Below are 20,570 nucleotides of genomic sequence, written 5' to 3'. Positions count from 1 at the left end.
TTTAGGGCAGCAAGGAGCACATAGTTGAAACCTGTTTTCCCGCAGGAGTTCATACAACACTTCATTGTCAAGTTTTTGTTCTCTAGAAAAATGAAGAGGAAACATTTTGTCTTTTTTTTAGTACAGTATATATTTTTTAAATGTTAAAATCACAGCTGCAGTTACAAAAAATAATAATTGTGTCCCTTTATTTAGAGGCCTACTGCATAGTAATGTGGTGTTTTACTTTCCAGCACCAAAAGTGTTAACACTTTCCCATAAATCTCTTGTGGTTTTTTTGCAGAGCCACCACGCCCAATTGCTCCCCCACAGCTTCTTGGTGTTGGTCCAACATACTTGCTTATTCAGCTGAATGCCAACTCTATAATTGGCGATGGTCCGATCATTCTGAAAGAGGTGGAGTATCGGATGACCACTGGAACATGGACTGAAACCCACGCGGTGAACGCACCAACCTACAAGCTTTGGCACTTGGATCCAGACACAGAGTATGACATTCGGGTGCTTCTGACAAGACCGGGAGAAGGTGGCACAGGACAGGCGGGTCCTCCGCTCATTACAAGGACCAAGTGTGCAGGTACGAACGGGGGTTCATTTGATACTGGGATAGGTGAGACCCCCACTAAACGTTGCAGATCTGTTTGACTTGGAATAACGGTGGTAAGCAGAACTTTGTGATATGTGATGAGCTCATTTATGAAAGATCGCCCTCATTGATCAGGTCAAACATTAAGGGAAAGAGGTAATGTGATATAGTGGTAAGATGGCCGAGAAGTCGAAGAAGATTTTGATAAACCAAAGTTAGTAGTGCAACTAGATGAGGACAGGACCAGTGTTGGGGTCCTATTGAGTAATACATGTGTTGGCGGATTCAAGACCATTAAAACTCCCTTATGCTTAGCTGAAACATGTATACCCCCCCGCCCCCCCAATGCAGTTCAATACAAGATAAAGATATTTCTATCTTCTGCTTTTCAAACCTCTCTAATAAGGTGCTTAGAATACTAAAGAAACCTGCTCTGACTATACCCATTAATCTGGAATTATTTGGTCAAACCTACCTTGGAGGTACCTTAGCATAGCACACTATTATCGGTCCAGGCAGTTATAAGTTTCTGTTGTCCCTTCCACTCAAACAATAAAGGTGTTCAGAGGTTGGTAATACTATAAACGCATCTCAGACATGAAGTATAGTCCTTTTTTCTGTGCTTCTTTTATGTTCTTGGCATGTTTCCCATGTGGGTTGAAGAAAAACCCTTTGTGGAGTGACTGTCTTCCCTTGTTCTCTCTCATGCAAAAGACTTTTCTAGCTGCAGTCATAGAAGCTGAATTATATGGAGCAGGGTTCTTTGTCTGGTGCCATGTACTTCAGCCGATGTATCACCTTTAGACATCTCGCATTCCAATATGAACTAAAACCTGAAGACCTTCAGCAAGCTTCTTTTCTTCCTTTTTAACACAATGAAGACGTCATAGAATTTCTTTTCTGCTGCAGGCAGCTGCCGAGGCTTGTGCCACACTTGAAACAAAACCCTATTACTGCACTTCATTATGCAGTCACTGTGTCTGTGCTTACACAAGGTGCACCAATTACCTGAACTATAACCTGAGTGAAACAAATGCACGGTCGTGAAATGTGTTTGCTGTGTAGGCCCAAATTACTAGGCATTGATGGAACAGTTGTTAAATGTTCCTATACGTGAGATGACCGTTAAAATATTAGACTGCTGACAGTAGGAATGGTTACAAGATGGTAGAGACCAGTGTTGTGAGGCTACAGCTTACAGCACCTGTGTTTTCACAAAATTGACAACTATTTTTGTTTTGTACCAAGTTTAAAAGCAACAAAATGCTGTGACAGAAGAAAAAATGTGAAGGGCACAAATCAAATAAATACACCTATGTGTTCTAAGACTCTTCTTCTCAGCTGTCTTTTTCCCCACATATTTTTTTGTGCAAATGCACTATTTGATATATGACACCAGCAGTTTCACAGTTTATATAATTATGCACAGTTAATGTTTTGCCGCTGTCCAGTTCTTACAGGATTTAGCTGTTTTCATGTATTCACATGCTTTACATTTGGTGCATTTAAATGAGCCATTTGGTTTAGCTGGTAACCATGTGGGTTTATGATATTGTTCGAAATGACTTCTTGGTAAGTAAGTCTCTGAAGTTCTGTGGGCGTCTCCCTGTGATCGATCGGTATGGCGTTAGGATTTCCTGTAAATCCTTATCCGCTAGAAGAATGTGCCAATGTTTTTTGAAAATGTCTTGAATTTGGCCCCATTCCTGGTTGTAAGTGCCAATACACCTGGTGATTCTGGGTTCATCACCATGTCGTTTATCTTGGACAAGATGTCTGTGGGTAGATTTGGCTCTTTTATATGCCCTCTTTATCACTTTATTGGAATATCTCCTTTGAAGAAACATTTTTGTCATTAGACTAGCGTGGAATTCGAAGGATTCCTCAGTGGAGCAATTTCTCCTTATCCTTAGACATTCTCTCACCGGACGGAATGCCTCTAATGTGGTTCTGTGGGTGGTGACTTTTGGCTTGGAGCAGACTGTTACTTGCTGTTGACTTTCTGTGTGTGGAGGTCTTCAGTTAATTTCCATGTCCTCTTGTGATATTAAGGTCAGGAAAATTGATCTCATTCTCACTATATTCATATGTGAGTCTCAGGTTTATATCATTGACATTTAAAATATCAACAAATTCTTGCAGAGATCTAATGTCCTCGTCCCATATCAATAGCACATCATCAATATGTACCTCACCCAAAGGGTAATTGTTCTTAGTATGGTTCTCTAGTGCCTCAAAAAAGACAGTTTCTGCTTCCCACCAGCCCAGGTACAAGTTTGCATAAGATGGGGCACATGTCATCGAGAGAGAGGTATAAAAGGTTTGACGGGCTACGCACATGCCCCTCCCCCCTTCCCCCTCCCCCCCCTTGTACTACCATTAGCCTTGAGAAAGCACACACAACGATAGTCGGCGTGATGATTTTTTTAAAACACTCTGTCATAGAATATTGATGTTGGTACTCTAGATTTTGCTATTAGAATACTGTTATTTGTAACAAAGATTACACTATATCTAAAGTGGTAAAAAGTGACCACTTAGCTCCTAAACTACGGCAGATTTGAAGACCGCATTCAGTTTAAAGTATAGCAGCCCCATTGCTAGTAATTATACAGGCAGCGTTCTCTCCAAATAAGTCTGCTACAAGCTATGTAGCTATATACAATGTTGCAACTCTTAAGCATCAACTAAGTATCAAGCGAAGAATAGCATGTCAACATAATGTGGTATATATTTTTTTTCTTTCTTTTTGTTTGGAGGCAAGCTTGCCACTAATTAGATGCGGATATTTAGTGCAATAGCAAGTACAGTCTTAGCACCTATTAACCCCAGAGTATTTCACTCCACAGAAGTCCATATAGGGGATGTTCTAACTAGCATTTGACAGTATCTATTATTTAAGCTTTGTATATAGTCACCTTAACAAGGATTACATGCTGTATGTATATATACAGTGGTTGACAAATCAACAAAAAATCTACTCGCCACCTAGTACCAAACGTGTGCTGCTTGAGCCAATATTTACTCGCCCGGGGGTTAAATCCACTCGCCCAGGGCGAGCAAATGTATAGGTTTGTCGAACACTGTATATATATATATATCTATATCTATATATATATATATCTATATATATCTATATATATATATATATATATATATCTATATATATATATATATATATATATAGATATATATATATATATATATAGCAGATATACTTTGACTGAGATTGAGTTCGATAGTGATCTGAGACACCACTATCTGCACTCTTAAGTATCTTGGTATTATCTAAAGTTGACTCCAGTGAAATTGAACTGAAGTTACACCAATACTCTTTTAATCTATCGTAGTACAGGCCCCAAGGTCAGATGTTAATCTGTAATACTTTCCTTTTAAGGAGTAAGCTGCTCTCGTTACACCGTAGCAATTTATGGGCAGAATATTGATTATGGATATATTACATTACTTTCATCATCATAACCTATATGATTCAGACATCTAGTAATGCTATTTATGTCTACTAGTCCTCTAAGCAAAAACTGAATCATTGTAAGCCAAGAGGAAAACCATATATTTGATACAAGACTAGAACAGTCTCTTGGAAAAGAATCAATAAGTGATCACCACTACTTCTTTAGTATTAGTACCACTGACCATGGACACAACTTTGCACTCGTCGTGTTTCTGTTTATACCCCTTTATTTTAATAATAATAAAAGTATTTTAAGGCATGTAACTTTACATATCATATTATGGTATCTGAGTGCTTTTGATAACCAGGTTCTTTTTCTTTGGTTCCTGCATTATTGATATCCTGGGAACAGCACCATCCCAAACTACTATTCAATAGATTTAAAGCTGAGCAGTGGTTACTTCCTCACATCCCCCGCCCACCCCCCCTCCCTACCTTCCCTCTCGGTTTACTGCCCTAAATACAGCTGTGGTATTATATTTAGGAGCCATATACTCAATCACTGCCGCCCTTACCCACTCATCCCTATGAGCCTCAGCGACTCTCATGAGCTCTTCACGGACATAAGGATAATCATACCCATGGGATCGCCTAAACCGCTGTACTAGAACTCGATCTGCATGGCTACTTTTCATAAGATTCTGCCCACACGCCCGGCAATACCCAGAATAGTGGTCTATCCAAAGGGGAAACACAGAAATCCTCCCCCATCTCTGGTTGTGCAAGCAGTCCCTGATCTATACATTGGTTGTTTCCTCATTATCTCCGCCTCCTGCTGTGGAGTAAACTTGCCATTCTCCCACCAATGATCTACCTGATTGTCCCTTTCCAGAACAAAGCGTGCCCTGTTTAAATACGGTACATAACCCCTGAACATAGGATCCCACCACCTGTACACATCATTGGCATCATCAGATACATACATATCATATACTTTTCTAAAAGTACGTTCTGGTGCTACAGTCATGGAAGGTGACCTTGGCCGAGGGGACTGGGGACGGTGCTTGTTATCTAGGGCAGGGACCTCTGGGCAGGTGGCGGGATGGTAGAATGGGCAGTGGAGGATAGGGCCAGCACCTTCTTCCTTATGACTGGTGTAGCCTCAGCCACCTCGGTTCTCCAAGAAGGCACAGTGTCCTGAACCCCAACCCTGTCGGCAGTAAAATAGGACATTTCTGGGGGTTCATGCTCTGCTTCTAGGCGAGCCTAGCTGGCCCGAATAAAAGCAGTCAATTGCACACGGCCTCGAACAGCCTTGGACATGGGGCAGTCCTGATCTGGGCTTTTCAGGCCCCGGGATTCGGGGACCACGCACCAGTGCTGGCCTTAACCAGTGCTTGGTCTAGCTCCCACTCCCGGTACCGCAACACCACAGATTGGGCTGCAGAAGTACTCGCCGAAGCAGGAGAATCATTCGGAAGATCCCGATAAACAAGGTCATCAGCGGGAATAGCCCCCACCGACAGCGCCAGAGGAGCGTTAGGAGCAGCAACAAAAATAATACCAGCCGGTACTCTTATCGAGGACGCCCCTGCCTCAGTTTGCGCAGTTGAAATACGCTCACGACCCACTCGCATCGTAGATATTCATCCACACACTCCTCAGTGGCGGCTACGTATGCTTCCGCTCGGTCTTGCTGCATCTCCCAGTGCTGCTGTAGAAAACTGAGCGTTATCATGGCTCGCCAACCATGCTGGATCGAGATCCTGGAAACACCACGGCTGGTTAGTCATCGGCCGCTGGATCCGCGGAGACGGGCGTTATATCGGACGCACCCTTGCCAATTGTCCGCCTGGATGCCGTGATCGCCGTCGGTATCACCTCTCGGGGAAGGTTGGTCACGGGATGCGGGGTGGAGAGAGCATCCAGCAGGGCTCTCTTGGCGGGGCATAGCTTGGCAATGACCCCTCCAGGGTAAACGAGAAGGACTCGCTACCTCATACTGGCCAGTGTGGAAACAGGTAAGTCCTCCTTGGGTTCTCGAGGCTCCTCCTGGCTGGCATCGCCGCTCTCTAGTAAATGGTGAGCGCCCAGGGACTCCGCTCCTGAGTCCGTGCTGGGGTTATAGTATTTCCCGCAGAGTGGAAGAGATCGGACAGTATTGTCAGGTAGTCCCTCTCTGCGTCCGCAGTGGAAGTCTACACCACTCGCTGGAATCTACGGATCAGTTGGACCCAACTCCGCACCGCCGCTGGTGATAAGGCCGATTTATAGGCCGGTCACAGGCCAGCAGCCACGAGTGCAAATAGGCCACAACGCACCGTAGGCAACAGCGTTGTATCCTATCTCGCCTCCCGGACAACGGCAAATCTCCTCTCTATCCCACATCATTAGAATGCCTCCAGGCAGCGCATATCACTAGAATGGAAGTTTATCCATAGTAGAACCAGAGAGAGTTCAATGGTAAACCTTATGACACTGAGCAACACGTGCGTCTGGGCTTGTGCGGTTTCGCATCCGGTCACACCCCATACTGAGCCATGGCTCTTCGACTCCTCTGTTTGAAATCAGGAGTTCCAGTTGGAATAGCAGAGCATGGCTATGGACTTTGGTGCCAATCCCAGATATTTTTCAACGGTGAGCTTGCATTTTGCAACTCACCACGCGGTTTCTCTTGTTGTTCGGCGGGAACCACGATCAGTCTCCAGGATCCCTGAACTCTCAGGGACCCTGAACTCTCCTCCATTAGTGCCTGCGTCGAGCTCCATCTTGGGGGGCTGTTTTTCAAGCGCTCACACCGGCTGGCATGCTCCTTAGGCACTTTCTTACTCCCCAACTGCAAGCGGACAGTCCCAATAACGGGGGGGAGGGGGGTTACGCTCCAATTTGGGTACTCAAAATGACTGCCAAATCGACCTTGCTTTTACAGGGCCAATAGGAAACCACAACCGATGACGGGGTCTTCCGATTGTATGACTGCAGGCACAATCTTTGAAAATCTGGAAAGAGCACCTTGCAGCCGAGAGGTCCCCTGAGTGGGACCCATTGCGTTCAAATTATGGGGAGCGGGAATCAATATGGAAACGGGGGGCTTTGTATTGGCATGCACAAAGTATGAAAAAAGTGAGAAGCGCAGACAGTGGGGGTTGTGATTAAACTAAAATTCTTTATTAAATAAACTAGTCCTAGGAAAACCCCTCTAGGACAACAATGTGAAATCAATATATAATTAGTAATTTAAAAGTAGTGCTGACGATCCCTGACGAAGCCTTTTGGTGAAACGCGTAGGAGGAGGAGCAAATAGAGTGTTTGCTGGCTAAACAGTGCGTCTGAAGGAAGCGGCTAATACCACTTGCCGCGCTGTCTGTGTGGTCATTGTACCATCAGGAGGTGGAGCGCTGAAGGACGGAGCCCAGAGACTACCGGGAAGGGTCTGTGCGTCACAGCCGGAAGTGACATCAGACCCGAACACCCGGAGGGCTGCGTGGTATCGCGAGTTACAGCACATCCATGCTGTGTGCACCGGAGCGGTTTCCGTGAATTGAGGGACAGCAGGACCGCCAAGGATCTGCAGTATTTAAAGGGTGAGCTATTCCAACACTGTCTCAACCCTGGGGTACCCCTCTTCACCATTACCTGCCCGGGCAGTGCACTATCTAAAGGACCAAGACTGTCTATCGGGTAATTCCCGTTTTCAATCCCCTGGAGACTGATAAACTGGTACCGCATATCCATTCCATCAGCACTACTTTTAAATTACTATTTATGTATTGATTTCACATTGTTGTCCTAGAGGGGTTTTCCTAGGACTAGTTTATTTAATAAAGAATTTTAGTTTAATCACAACCCCCACTGTCTGCGCTTCTCACTTTTTTCTTTCTTGTTGTTACGCCCACACTAGGGACTGGGGGTTCCCTATTATCAGAAGCTGCACCCACCATCGGGTTGTGATTACTTCAATTCCATTTAAATTTTAATGTAACATCAGTAAACACTCATTTGCACCGGACTGGTTCATGTCACATGCCTTTTTTGTTTTTGTGATTTTTTCTTTTTTATTTTGCTCCAGTGCCATATATTCAAATACCAACCCATTCGGCGCTTTTATACTTTTTTTGTTTTTTTCTTGTTATGCACAAAGTATCTCTGGAATCGGGGAGTCCCTGGGGCGGAGAATGAGCTCCGAGAACGGCTTGACATGCTTGTTTAAAAATGAAGAAAAGGAAGGGGAGTACAGTAAATGCTGCTTTAATGGTGCAATGATGAAGACTAAAGAGGGGTTGAGTTAGTTTATTTATACCTGTCATTTCATGAGCGGTTCCTGCATTTACATCTCATGCTTTACATATCTGTGCAATTATATTTTTTTCTGTACACTTCCTTGTGCCACATTGTGCAGCAATGAAAGCACAGGCGGCAAATTATAAGATAACCTCACCGTTAAGTGTCAGCTACTCTTAAGCGGCATTGCTCTTTAACTTTCTACTGCGGAGGATGGTGTAAGTGGAATTGGCATTTGAATTTCTGAGTGCAGCGTGGCTGTCTTTAGCTAAGCAGCTATGCTAAGCAGCACTTCAAATGCTTGTTTTGTCAGGTCACATCAGAGAACTGACAATTAAATGTGGCACTATCAGCATTTAAATTACATACAATATGGAAATTTTCGGAGAAAGGAAAACAGCTCAGCCAAGTCAGACGGTGAGCTAAACAAAATAATGAAGCAGGTTTTTGTTGTTGTTGTTTCTACCCCCCCTGCATGAAAATGCCAAGCAAACTACATTCCGAGTTCCCGGTTTTGTTTGCTGAACCCCTCCACCGTCAGAGTGGATTGGAAATGCTCTGCAACCCTTCTCCGCAGAGCCCACTGCAGGTTACCATGGTAACCTCAGACGCTAGAGATTATGAAAACAATGATTTTGAACACACGCACACAAAAAAAGAATAAGCAGTAAATGCTCATGGGGAAAGAAAGATGCTATGAATTAAACTCATATAGGCTTCTGGGATATTGCTGCTTTAAATGCAATCAAAAAATGTAAATGTATATTCAGGCACATAAGATACTGACGGGAATCTAATAATGTTTTGAGTCGACCATAGCTCTTCATAAGGTTCCGTACACGTAATATGTTTTACTTATAGCTGTTAGGATTATGGTCACCAACATACTGTATGTATCTCAGTAATTTTTAGAAGTTTTTCTTTTGAGATGGGTTTTTTTGTTGTTGCTTTTTTGCAGTATAACCTATAAGGCGTCTGGGGGATAACTAGTCTTCCATACAGCTTTCGCCCCTGCGCGGAGGCGTGCACCTCCGTGATGTTATCTGCGTGCAGCGGGTGCATTTTCCGGACATGCTTGACACGCCGTCAGGGGGGCGTGTCAAGGGGCATGCCAGTGGTGTCACAGAGCTGGTTCGCCCGCATTGTGCGAACCGCTCACATGACCTGCCCGTCGGGCCGAGAAATCAGTTTCAACTGATTCCTCGCCCAACACGCGTTTCCTTCTGATATCGCCCACGCCGTCTATGGGCGCGATCAATGCCTTAAGGCAGCGGTGCGCAAAGTGGGGGGCTTTTTGGGGAGGGGGGGCACGGATGGTTGCGGAGGCCCCGCACTCTTCCCCGAGGCATTTAAATGAAAGGCCAGGGGATCGCGTGACGCCCCCGCAACTCACTCACCGGGATTCAGAAGAGTTGCTGTGACGCCGCGGTGTCGTGCGGAGTGACGTCACTCGTCTCCATGGCAAGGGATCATGTGACCCTGTGGCATCATTTGACGCCACCAAGCAAGGCAAGGGGGGCGCGAGAGCGAGGGGGAGCAGGCAGGGAGGGCAGCTCCAAATGTTTGCGCTCCCCTGCCTTAAGGCAATGTGATCGCACCGCGGCAGGACGTGCCGCACAGTCTGCGGCAACATGGACATGGCCTTAGGCCCACTAAAAACATATAGGTATGAAAGCAATTTATAAGCAAAACTGATGTCCTTTTTTTTGTCTTGTGCCTGAACAGAAACGGTAGCTGTGCATTGATTTTGTTAAAGCACCAGGCTCTCGCTGGATGTTACCATGCGCTGCATAAAAAGAAGGAAGCAGATGTAAAAAAAAAACATTCAATTGGTAGCGAAAGCAGAACGCGCACTTTCCTATTGCCATATACTCCTGTACAATTATTTCCTGTCGCTTGGTCTCTCGTGCGCAGTTTTACAGCAGGAAGCTACAATTTCCTCTTCATGCCTCCAGTGAGAATAGCATTAGCCGCTGTCTGGAACCTGCCTAGTTAGCATACACTTGTATTTTTTTTCCCCCCCGTCTCATGCCAATGCAAGTTAAACATCATCCTATTATAGTGCATTATTCCAGTCGCTGCTGGCCTTTCCCTGTATTTTTGTATTCTCACCAACGCAAAGGTCAACAGTTCGCTCTGTCTGGAACTTTAATATATTTCTGCCGCGCCTGTGCTGCTCTCTCATCCCATTGAAATTCAATGCGCTGTAATATTTTATATTTTATACCCCTGCTGCCGAGGTGAGGTTGTGGCCTTGTTTCTGTTCTCTTCCCGGAACAATATTCGGCATGCGGGGTCTCAAGACGCCGCAAAGTTCATAATTTTGGGGGAAGGGAAATGTGTTGTCATTTTTTTTTTTTCCTGCTTCCCCCTCTGGTTACAGCTTTATCAGAGCGAAAAATGGAACGGCACCTATTGATTTTTGCTGATGCCTAAGAGGTTTATCAATCACGAAGACTAGTTATCAATGACTACCAGCCCCGAGGCCCATAAGCTGTAGCGGGGCGGTGAGTTATGATTGGCTTCTTGTTAAAGAAATAAATAATTCAGTTCCAGAGATGTAATTTGATTTTTCCTCGTTATGCATTTGACTGTAGTACGTAGACTCTATAAAAGTTTCAGTACCAATCCCTCCAAATTGCAAACCATTTAAACCAATTATCATATCAAATCAGCGCTCTGTTCTTTTCATGTTTTTCGTACATTCTTAAAAATAGAACTAATCAAAGACCTTAAATGACCATGGCTCACGTTTAAATCTCCAGTAAGGATCCCGAGATGTCCATCTTCACATCTCCCGGCGACTCAAACCGTACTTTTTGATGATGGCAGAAGGTGCAATAGGAGACTTTCTATGCGTTTTGTATATGCGTCAGTGCTGTTGGGGGACTTGTCGCGTTCTAATGCGTTATGCTTAAAGAGTTAAACATGCCGTTGCCTTCGTTTGCCTCTCAATTATTGTTTTCATTTTTGCGAGTGCAATTATACAGCTCTTGCCTTCTTTCATCTCGCGTATGCTAAATAGTATTTGATTAATGCTCAAAGTGCCACCTTGTTTTCTTCTTTTATGCAAAGCAGGCTGCGGCTGTGAGCGCCGCTGCTGGATGTGTGTGTTTAAAGTCCACCGTAGTTCCAAAACTTTGCTTTATGTTCCTATTATTGTGTGGATGCAAGGATAGAAAAGAGGAATAACGCCCGTTCGTTAAGTTAGTCTGCCATCCTGCCATTACGTAGCTGGAAGGGGATGCAAAAGTCAGTCTGTATTAGCATTATTGCGTGAATAAAGTCTCGGCTTTGGTACTTAAACCTGTCAAACCTGTGTAATTAGGATCTAATGTTGGAGCGGAGAGATCAAGGCTTGCCCATGGTTTCATGGAACTAGTCATGGGTCGTTGGAGAAGGGGCATCGCTCCATCTCTGGAGCACGGAATCCAGCACGTGCGGGAGTGCGGCAGTGCAGGGATATGCGGTGGTGAGGTTATGGTGTGCCGGGAAGTTTTTTGATGGGAGTAGGGAGGGGTTAAGACAAGTATGGGAAGGATCAGGACTTGGTCTCGGGGTATCATGGGAGCATGAAAATTACGTCATGCTTAGTGATTCAGAGCCCCTTATGCATAACTGCCATGTTTGATCTGTTGGTGCCGAATGGGCTGGGTTTCTTGGCAGGCTGTGGTCATGCTCCCCTGTAAATTACGAATATATTTTATCAGACAAAATAAGAATATTTTATGTAAAAACTCGTAAAAAACCCTCTGACAACTGTATGATGTGACAAAAGAGTAAATGAAGAAGGTTTTCGGGACCGGCAGAAGGCATGCTGATTTACTCCAGTGTTGCATATAAGTATCTTTGCTGAGCAAGACAGAAAATCTGAGATTTACAGCTGAACCCCGTTATAACGCGGTTCTTGGGGTCCACGGAATGAGAACGCGTTATAACCGGGATCGCGTAATTTTCGCCGTGCGAGGACTTACCGGCATCTGCATTTCTCTCCTCTCTGCGGCTCCCTTTCTCCTCTCTCTGCCGTAGACTACTCGTGCGCAGAGGAGGGTCACATGACACACACCACGTGGATTTTTTTTTTCCTTTAAACATTCAATACTTTATTGCTAGCAGACACATAAACACAGCCCTACACCATGTGGGATTTGAACATGAATACATTTTATGTAATACACATGCAGGAATCGAGCTCAAGACTTTCCTTTTGCTAGACCAATCCTTTACCTGCTACACCACAGCATTGTGTCTGTTAGCAATAAAGTATTTATTGAATGTTTAAAGGGGGGGGGGGGAATCCACGTGGTGTAGGGGGATGTGTGCAGAGAGGGGAGAAATGCATATGCCGGTAAGTCCTCGCACGGCGAAAGGTGGTGTTTTTAAATCGGGAGCCACATTTAGACTATGTTATAAGCGGATTCGCGTTGTAGCCATCTATAAAGATATTAACCACTTAAGTGCTTTCAAAACAGAGGCCTATGATCTGTTGTACTGTTATTTTTTTCATCTATCCTATATTGGAGAACAAGTGGCCCTTTAATTTTGTTGACCTGGGCCTGTCTAAGATCCCAGTAAAGGAAACTTGTACCGTTATTAAAAGTGTGAGATCTGTTGGCTGCTAAGTGAATATAGCAGTACTAGACCAGCATAACTGTTTTTAAGGAAATCGTTTATGGTGGACCATGCGTCCTGTGCACCACCTTTTACTATACACTGCACATGTGCGGCTCAGGGGATGTCTAAATATTATGTAGAAAATTGCCTTAAAATGTTCAGTTTTAAAGTTGCCTTTTTAGACATGGTGCACTTTGCTGAGCAATTTAAACGTATGGATCTCCGTTTTTATATGGATGTGAAAGGCTGATCAGATTCTCGGCAGAGTCCATCATACCACTCTCTGCCGTCTGCCTTCACTTGACAAGGTTTATTAAGTTGCATTCCAATTAAAGCACTCGGACACCTGAGGTTTAGGCAGAAAGATAAGCCATTGGTTTTCTCCAAACTAAAGGTAGTTTCAGTTTACTAGATTAACAAACTAAACAAAGTGAGCATTAATAATATTTTTAATAAGAATGTCTCTGGCCTATTGCCCCAAATCCAAGGCAGCAACTAACCGAAAGGCAGGTAGTATATCTGCAGTTAGCCTTTTCAGACTCTACAAATGCACTAGAGGAGATGACACTTCCCTACCCCACCCAAATCATCCCTCTCCACCCCACTCTCCACCCTTCTCCCTTCTGCCCCACCTCACTCATGTTATTCCCTTCTCCACCCCACCTCACCCATGTCATTCCCTTCTCCCCCCCGCCCCAACTCACCCATATCATTCCCTTCTCCACCCCACCTCAACCATGTTATTCCCTTCTCCATCCCACACAACCCCGTTGCTCGCTATATAAGAAGGAGGGAGAGGGGGGGAGAGATTCACGTTTCCACGGAATCAGCCGGCAGCACTCAAGTAAGTTTGTTTAATTATTTGTATTGAAACAAAGCACAAAAAAAATCCAACGTTTTGGTCCTAACAATGGACCTTACTCAGTGCAGTGGCATGAGGGAAACGTCCATTGTTAGGACCAAAACATTGGCTTTTTTTGTTCTTTTTTCAATACAAATAACTAATTAAACAAATTTACCCGAGTGCTGTCTGCTGATTTTGTGAAAACGGTATCGTACATTTTTGATATATGTATAGATATATTTTTATTATTTTCAGAACTAAAACACGTTTTTTTTTTTTTTTTACACATCCACCAGTAAAAGTGCCCACCTATAGTGTTATTATTTTTTTTAATCACCCAGATTCAACTTGCCTTTTGTTAATTTTAGTCTTGAGTTTCTGCACCTACAGGGCAAACATTCAGCAGAAATGTCAGAAATGCATGATGTGCTAACGCCCAAGTAACTAACCAACCCGAAATTACGCCAGTCACCTCCAGTCTTACTGCTATACCACTTCAGTACTGGATGTAGCAAAAGCACAATGGCAAACAGTGCATTGCTGGCACCTCCAGTATTAAATGAGTTCATAGATTCTCTGTAACAATCTGATCATCTGTGTTTATTAGCACACATTTTACAACCGATTTCTGTACTAAAAGTCTAATTTATGTTGTAAATGACCCAAGTATATTATCAAGTACCAAAAGATTAGTAAAATGCTCTAAGAAAGCAATATATTTTAAAGACCAGATTAAAAATGCACTAATGGATCCCATTATGTTGTGCTCAACCTGATATGCAAAGTGACATGTCACATTTTGGCTTTGCTCCGTGTATGCTGTTTAAATGTGTAGTCTCGGGGTTTGCTGCTTTCATGGAACGGTTTAGTAGCAATTATTCATGTTTGTCTAAACTGCTGGCACATGTTTTCCATACCAGTGAATGAAACACTTTTTCACATTAGTCATTATTAATTTGTTTTAACTCCCCCGCAGGTCCGCAATGGATGTGCTGCTTACGGGACAGCTTCTCGTCAAAGCAGGATGGAAATCTCATTAAGTGTTGTAGGCAAACTTGTTCTGTAACAGAAACATTTACATCTCAATGCCGCTATTTCAATTATGGAAACGTCTAACATGAAACCTATAGTTTGTTCACAGTAAGCAACGCAGGGACGGAGAATAAATATTGTAAGGCAGCTACCACTGAACCCAAAAGGATCAGTTTGGGGACCCAACGTTCCAATTAAATAAGGCATTCAGAAGCTTGGCTGCCACAGTTTTGAAGATCCTTTGAAGTGATATTGGCTAATGGTAGCCAACAACATAATACTAAGGGTCTTATTCCTCAAGCTCCATTACGGGTTAACGCATCCAAATGCTCATTAACTCGCATTCGTTAATGACCGTTGATGCCTGCTTAGGTTAATTACCCCGTACCGGAGCTTGATGCATCGGAGGGTTGGTTCTGAAATATTATATAATTAGGTAACTGTAGCTCCCGTAAATCTTATTCTGCTGCAGATAAGCTGTGTGGCTACCTTAGATTATCTTACGCATGCATTTTATTATGCTACAAATTACATTTGATCCGTTTTACACTTGCCAATGACTTATTAACTATTATTTACTGTTTCAGTGGTCTTTACTGTACTGTCTAGTCTTTTTTGGGATTATGGAAGCCTATAAATTCTGCAGAACTCCAACTCCTCTGTAATAGTGTTTGAGATCAGATGCATTGTAAGGGACCCCAACCCTCTCTAATAGCGCGTCTGAGATCAGATGCATTGTAAATTCTGTATCGGGTACAATTTTGAAACGACCTGACAATTCAGGGAACCCTTTAGGGATGCCCGGAGAGCAGTGAAAAACACTATTCTAGTCCATACTTTTTGACAAGATCGCCCAACAAATACTTAATAACATTTACTTTTGAAAGCATAAACACAATGCTAGACACTCTGGCCTATATTTACGAAGTGGTGTTATTCCATGTCATACCAGAACAGCCCTTATAATCCAGTGAATGGAAGCCGTAAGGGGTCTTCCGGCTCTGGAAGGTGGCTTTTAGCATAGCATTTTAGTCCGTATTTTAACAGCACACGTTACAGCAGTAATGCACATGACATAATAGGAACTATTCTAATTAAAGAGGCAATCCAAGCCGTTTTAGTTAATTTTTTTTTTTTTAATTTTTGTACTTAAATTTTTATTCATTTTAAACAGGGAAGGATAATGCAACATTAGCTTGAGTACAGATTACAGAACGTATAAATCAAATACAGTGGTTCACTGAAACCTATACAAATAAAATGATTATAGCATGTATCTGACGTACTTCCTTTATTATTGGTTAGTAAGGTCAAAAATTTGCGTTTTATCCACCCATCTGTATACATGACCAACTTTCTCCTAAACAAGGGAAATCAACCTGGTGTAGTGGTGGGTCTAGATCCTAAGATTTTTTTGAGGGAAAAAGAAATGGGTAGACAGAAAAAGAAGAGAAGAAGACGGGGGGGAGGGATGGGGTGAGGGGCAGAGGGGGCCCATGGGATCCTCCTAGTGTCGCGTCTCAAGCCCGTCCGGGCCTCATAGTTATCCACGGGTCCCAGGTCCTGTAGAAACTGTCAGTGGACTGATTTAAAAATGCCGTCATTTTTTCCATTTCCATAACTTCGCTAATTCTCCTTTCAACTGCACGTTTGGGGGGAGGGGCCAATTTCTTCCAGGAGGCCGCAATAGCGCGTCTGGCTGCCGTGAGAATAAAAGATATTAGTCTTCTCATCGGAGGGTCTGTATCTGCCACCGATTTAGCTAATAAAAAGACCAGAGGGTCTATAGGGATCTGAAGTTCTGTAATCTCCTCAATGATAGATTGAATCATTTTCCAATAATTCTGGATAACCGGACATGTCCACCATATGTGGGCCCTGTCTCCCTTTTGTCCACATACCCGCCAACACAGGTCAGACACCAGAGGGAATATCCGTTTAAGGCGCGCTGGGGTGAGGTACCAATAATACATGATTTTATAAATGTTTTCTTTGATTGTAGTGCATATGGATGTTTTCGAAGCAAACTCCCATATGTCCTCCCAATCCTCTTTGTCAATTTCAATATTGAGGTCATTGGCCCATCTCAACATATAATCATGATCAGCGGAGTCCGCTTTTGACTCTAGACTCCCGTAGATCTTTGTTATTAGGCCTTTTTGGTAGACGCCTTTGCTACATAACATCTCGAACTCTGACATAGAGGGGAACTCCAACCTTGGGGATAGTTTTTGAATAAAATGCCTAATTTGGAGGTACTTAAATAAATTTAGATCTGGTATCTCATACTTAGCTCGAAGCTCCTGAAAGCTCAACAGTTTACCGTTGTTTAACAGGTCAGCAATTACCCTGATACCCCTTGTTTTCAATTGGTTGAATTGATTAGAATCGCAACCTGGGGGAAACTCCGGATTGTCAAACAGCTGAGTAAGCTGTGAGACGGGGGATAGCAAGCCGAATTTATTTTTGGTTTTTGTCCAAATCTCCCACGTATGTTTCATCGCTTCGAGTTCTATTTTCTTTGACTGTGTATCTCTTCTCTCACCAGCCCACAAACCTGTTGGCAGAGAAGGCGTTTTCGCATAGTACATTTCAATAGACAACCAACAAGTCTGGGTCGGGTCGGTGTTCCAAACCACCACTTGCCTTAACTGGGCTGCTTGGTAGTACTTGAGAACATCCGGGATGCCCATCCCCCTCCCCCCCTCTCCTCGAGGTCATCATAACCGTTCTGGCCACCCTGGGTCTTTTGCCTTGCCATATAAAGTGGAAAATTTTGTTTTGCAAGTTTTTCAATTCAATGTGTGGGACTCCACTTATAATTAAAATTTAGTTTTAATAATTTAAGTTCTTGGTCTCCCAGGGTCAGATTTAATGCTTCGGATTTATCGGAATTGATTTTATACCCTGAGGTTACTCCAAAATCAGACAGTGCCTGTTGGAGATTGGGTAGTGAGGTTTGAGGGTTCGCCAGGGTTAATATTATGTCGTCGGCGAATAGTGAGATTTTGTAATTTGACTTCCCTATTGTTATACCCTGTATATTCACATTTGACCTAAAGGTGACTGCCAGTGGCTCGATAGTGAGAGCAAAGAGGAGAGGGGACAACGGGCATCCCTGTCTCGTACCATTTCTTATTTTGATCGGCCTTGGGCTGCTCCCCGGCAACTTGATCGTAGTCGTGGGGGACCGGTACAAGGCCCGGACTCCTGTCAAAAAAGAGTCCCCGAAACCGAATTTTTCCATTGTTTTGTCCAAGAATGCCCACTCTATTCTATCAAACGCCTTCTCTGCGTCTAGGATCAACAGGATAGCTTTAGTGTCGACACGGTGGACATGGTCTATAATGTTAATTATTTTTCTGGTGTTGTCAGACGCCTGCCTACCTGCTACAAATCCGACCTGATCAATATGGATTAGTCTTGGTAATATGGGGTTAATTTTTTTTTTTTATACAGGATTGAAGCAGGGGTTCTCCTGAACTGAACCCCATTACTTTCTGCTTCCGGAGAGCCTTACCTCCGTATTTGGTGCTGGTAGCCACTCCGGGGTTCACGATATGGCTGATTTTCAAAGCTCCCGGGCCCTGCTGAGCAATAGGAAGCCGTGACGTCATCCAGTGCGGTTTCCGGATGGCTCATGTGACCAGGGATTTTAAAGTGTAGAAAACTGCAGGACATGCCGGCACCCCCTTCGGAGGCAAGTGTCACCGGAAGCAGGGGGTTTCTGAAGCTGAAATTAAGGGGTTTCAGCCCCGGAGACCCCCTACTTCGAACCTGTATTAAAAAACGAAAAAATATTTTAAGAAAACACGCTTGGATTGCTCCTCTAATGCTTTCAAACATACAGTTCATTAACATTCGGAACCGTTTCTTAATTCCTCATACAGAGTTTTTAGTAGTGTACGTTCCCCAGAAAATGCAAAGCATTGCAATTGTCACGAAGAAACGCCAAGTAACAGAGTCCTACACTGTGAGGTCTATGAAAATACACGTATTAAGCTCTCAGCAATTTTTTGCTCTGCTTGCAGCTGTCAAATGTTAAAAGCTTGTTAATGTTTCATAACATTTGATGCTCGTTGTGTTAACCAAGGAGATTTACACCACTTAAGACCTTGCAGATATTGTTGATGCTAACAAAGGAGGTTAAATGCTGGAGCCACCCAGACACTAATGCAGCCATGCAGATCTGTTTACCCGTATCATGCAATTAAAGCAGCAGTCCGCAAATTCTTGCCCGGTGGAGATGAAATGGACCCAGGATAGACTTACTTTGGTGGCCAGTAGAAAGACGTGATGGCCATTGGTTATTTTTTTTTTTAAATTTATTTTACGTAAACCAAGTCTGATCTTGTGGCCATATTTTTTGCCTGGGCAATATTTTAAGGTTAAGGGTTAATTTACAGGAAACGGGGGGCAATGCATGCTAAAGTGCATCTTTTAGTTCAGCAGAGCTCCGCTTCTAGGCGGTACCAAGAAAGGGGCCGACATGTCTGCGCATGCTCAGAACGAGTTAATCAGGTCGCGCAAGCGCACTTCGGAGGTCGCGCAAGCGCACATCGGAGGTCGCGCATGCGCACATTGGGGAATTTCAGGTCTGCACATGCGCACAAGCCAAAAAACGCCGGTTCCGCTTTCCGGCGATTTTTGCTTTCTGGTGGGCCCTTAGAACGAAACCCGCTGCATGCCCGTGCCCACCTGTAATAATGTAATGCCAAAAACCATAGACACCTGCATCTTTTACCTTTTCACATGTGTGAAGTTACATTTCTCGGCTGGTATTTTCTCATTCTAAACTGCAACTTTCCATTTGACAAGTACTCAGTAGTTGCTGCACTGTCAACAAATCAGATCACCTAAATCAGGGGCGCTCAACTCCAGTCCTCAAGCCCCCCAAACCGGTCAGGTTTCCAGGATATCCCAGCTTCAGCACAGATGGCTCAATCAGAAGCTCAATGATTGAGCCACCTGTGCTGAAGCAGGGACTGATTGAGCCACCTGTGCTGAAGCAGGGATATCTTGAAAACCCAGTCCTCGAGCCCCCCCCCCTCCCCAACAGGTCAGGAGTTGAGCACCCCTGACCTAAATTGTAGTGTGTTGTCTTTTTGCAAGCCTGAGCCGATAGTTTCAATGTCGGGAGTGTAACGGTTTTTTTTTGGGGGGGGGGGGGAGGGGTGCGCATCAGTGAGTTTGATATGTCAATATGGGATTTCCAATTGGGAAGCCCTCCTATTCTCTGCAAAACGCGCCAGTTAAGTAGAGAGTTGGATACTGTGATGCGATTCATCCTTAATCCAGAGATCCAATTTACAAAGCTTTGCTGCAGTGCGCGACAGACCTGTAGTGAGGAGCGAGTGCAAATGAACCATAAAAACCTTGGGGAGGTGCGTGAACAGGGTAGCGTTCTTCTAAATGTGAACAATGAGTCCCGGAAAGCTACTATAATAACACAGCACAGTAAGACAAGCACACGTGGGGTCTTATCTGACCAAATGCATGAATGTTACTCTGATACTAAAGAGAAGAGTGGTTCCCTTTGGCACATGTTTTCTTATCTATAAATTAAGAAATCGGAAAACTCAAAATCCCCCTGCTCTGCATGCTTCGTTTTCATCCCTATCCAATAAAAAAATTATCAGAAACAATGCTATAATAATTGTGGCATCTGTATCCTGGGCCGTTCAACCCTTAATGCATGGCGTTTGATGCACTGCGGGAGCTGGGTGCCTGGATTGTGTGGTCACTGTTAGATTGGTGGCTATGTTACATACAGAGCAGTATATTACAGTGTGCACTGTTAT

General features: G+C 43.9%; 1 protein-coding gene across 5 annotated transcripts in view; it reads left to right on the top strand.

Annotated features, from left to right (window-relative positions):
* The window catches only part of PTPRK (protein tyrosine phosphatase receptor type K), a 449,549-nt gene that overhangs the window by 268,832 nt on the left and 160,147 nt on the right, over positions 1–20,570 (top strand). For all 5 annotated transcript variants that reach the window (XM_075597282.1, XM_075597281.1, XM_075597279.1 and 2 more), the window contains exon 7: positions 284–577. In XM_075597282.1, coding sequence (XP_075453397.1) covers positions 284–577 — 294 coding nt within the window. The remainder of the gene's footprint in view (positions 1–283; positions 578–20,570) is intronic.

This window comes from Ascaphus truei, chromosome 4, assembly GCF_040206685.1.
Source record: "Ascaphus truei isolate aAscTru1 chromosome 4, aAscTru1.hap1, whole genome shotgun sequence".
In the NCBI taxonomy this organism is placed as follows: Eukaryota; Metazoa; Chordata; class Amphibia; order Anura; family Ascaphidae; genus Ascaphus; species Ascaphus truei.
Note: the sequence above shows the minus strand (reverse complement) of the source record. Positions and strands in the feature narration are given on the sequence as shown.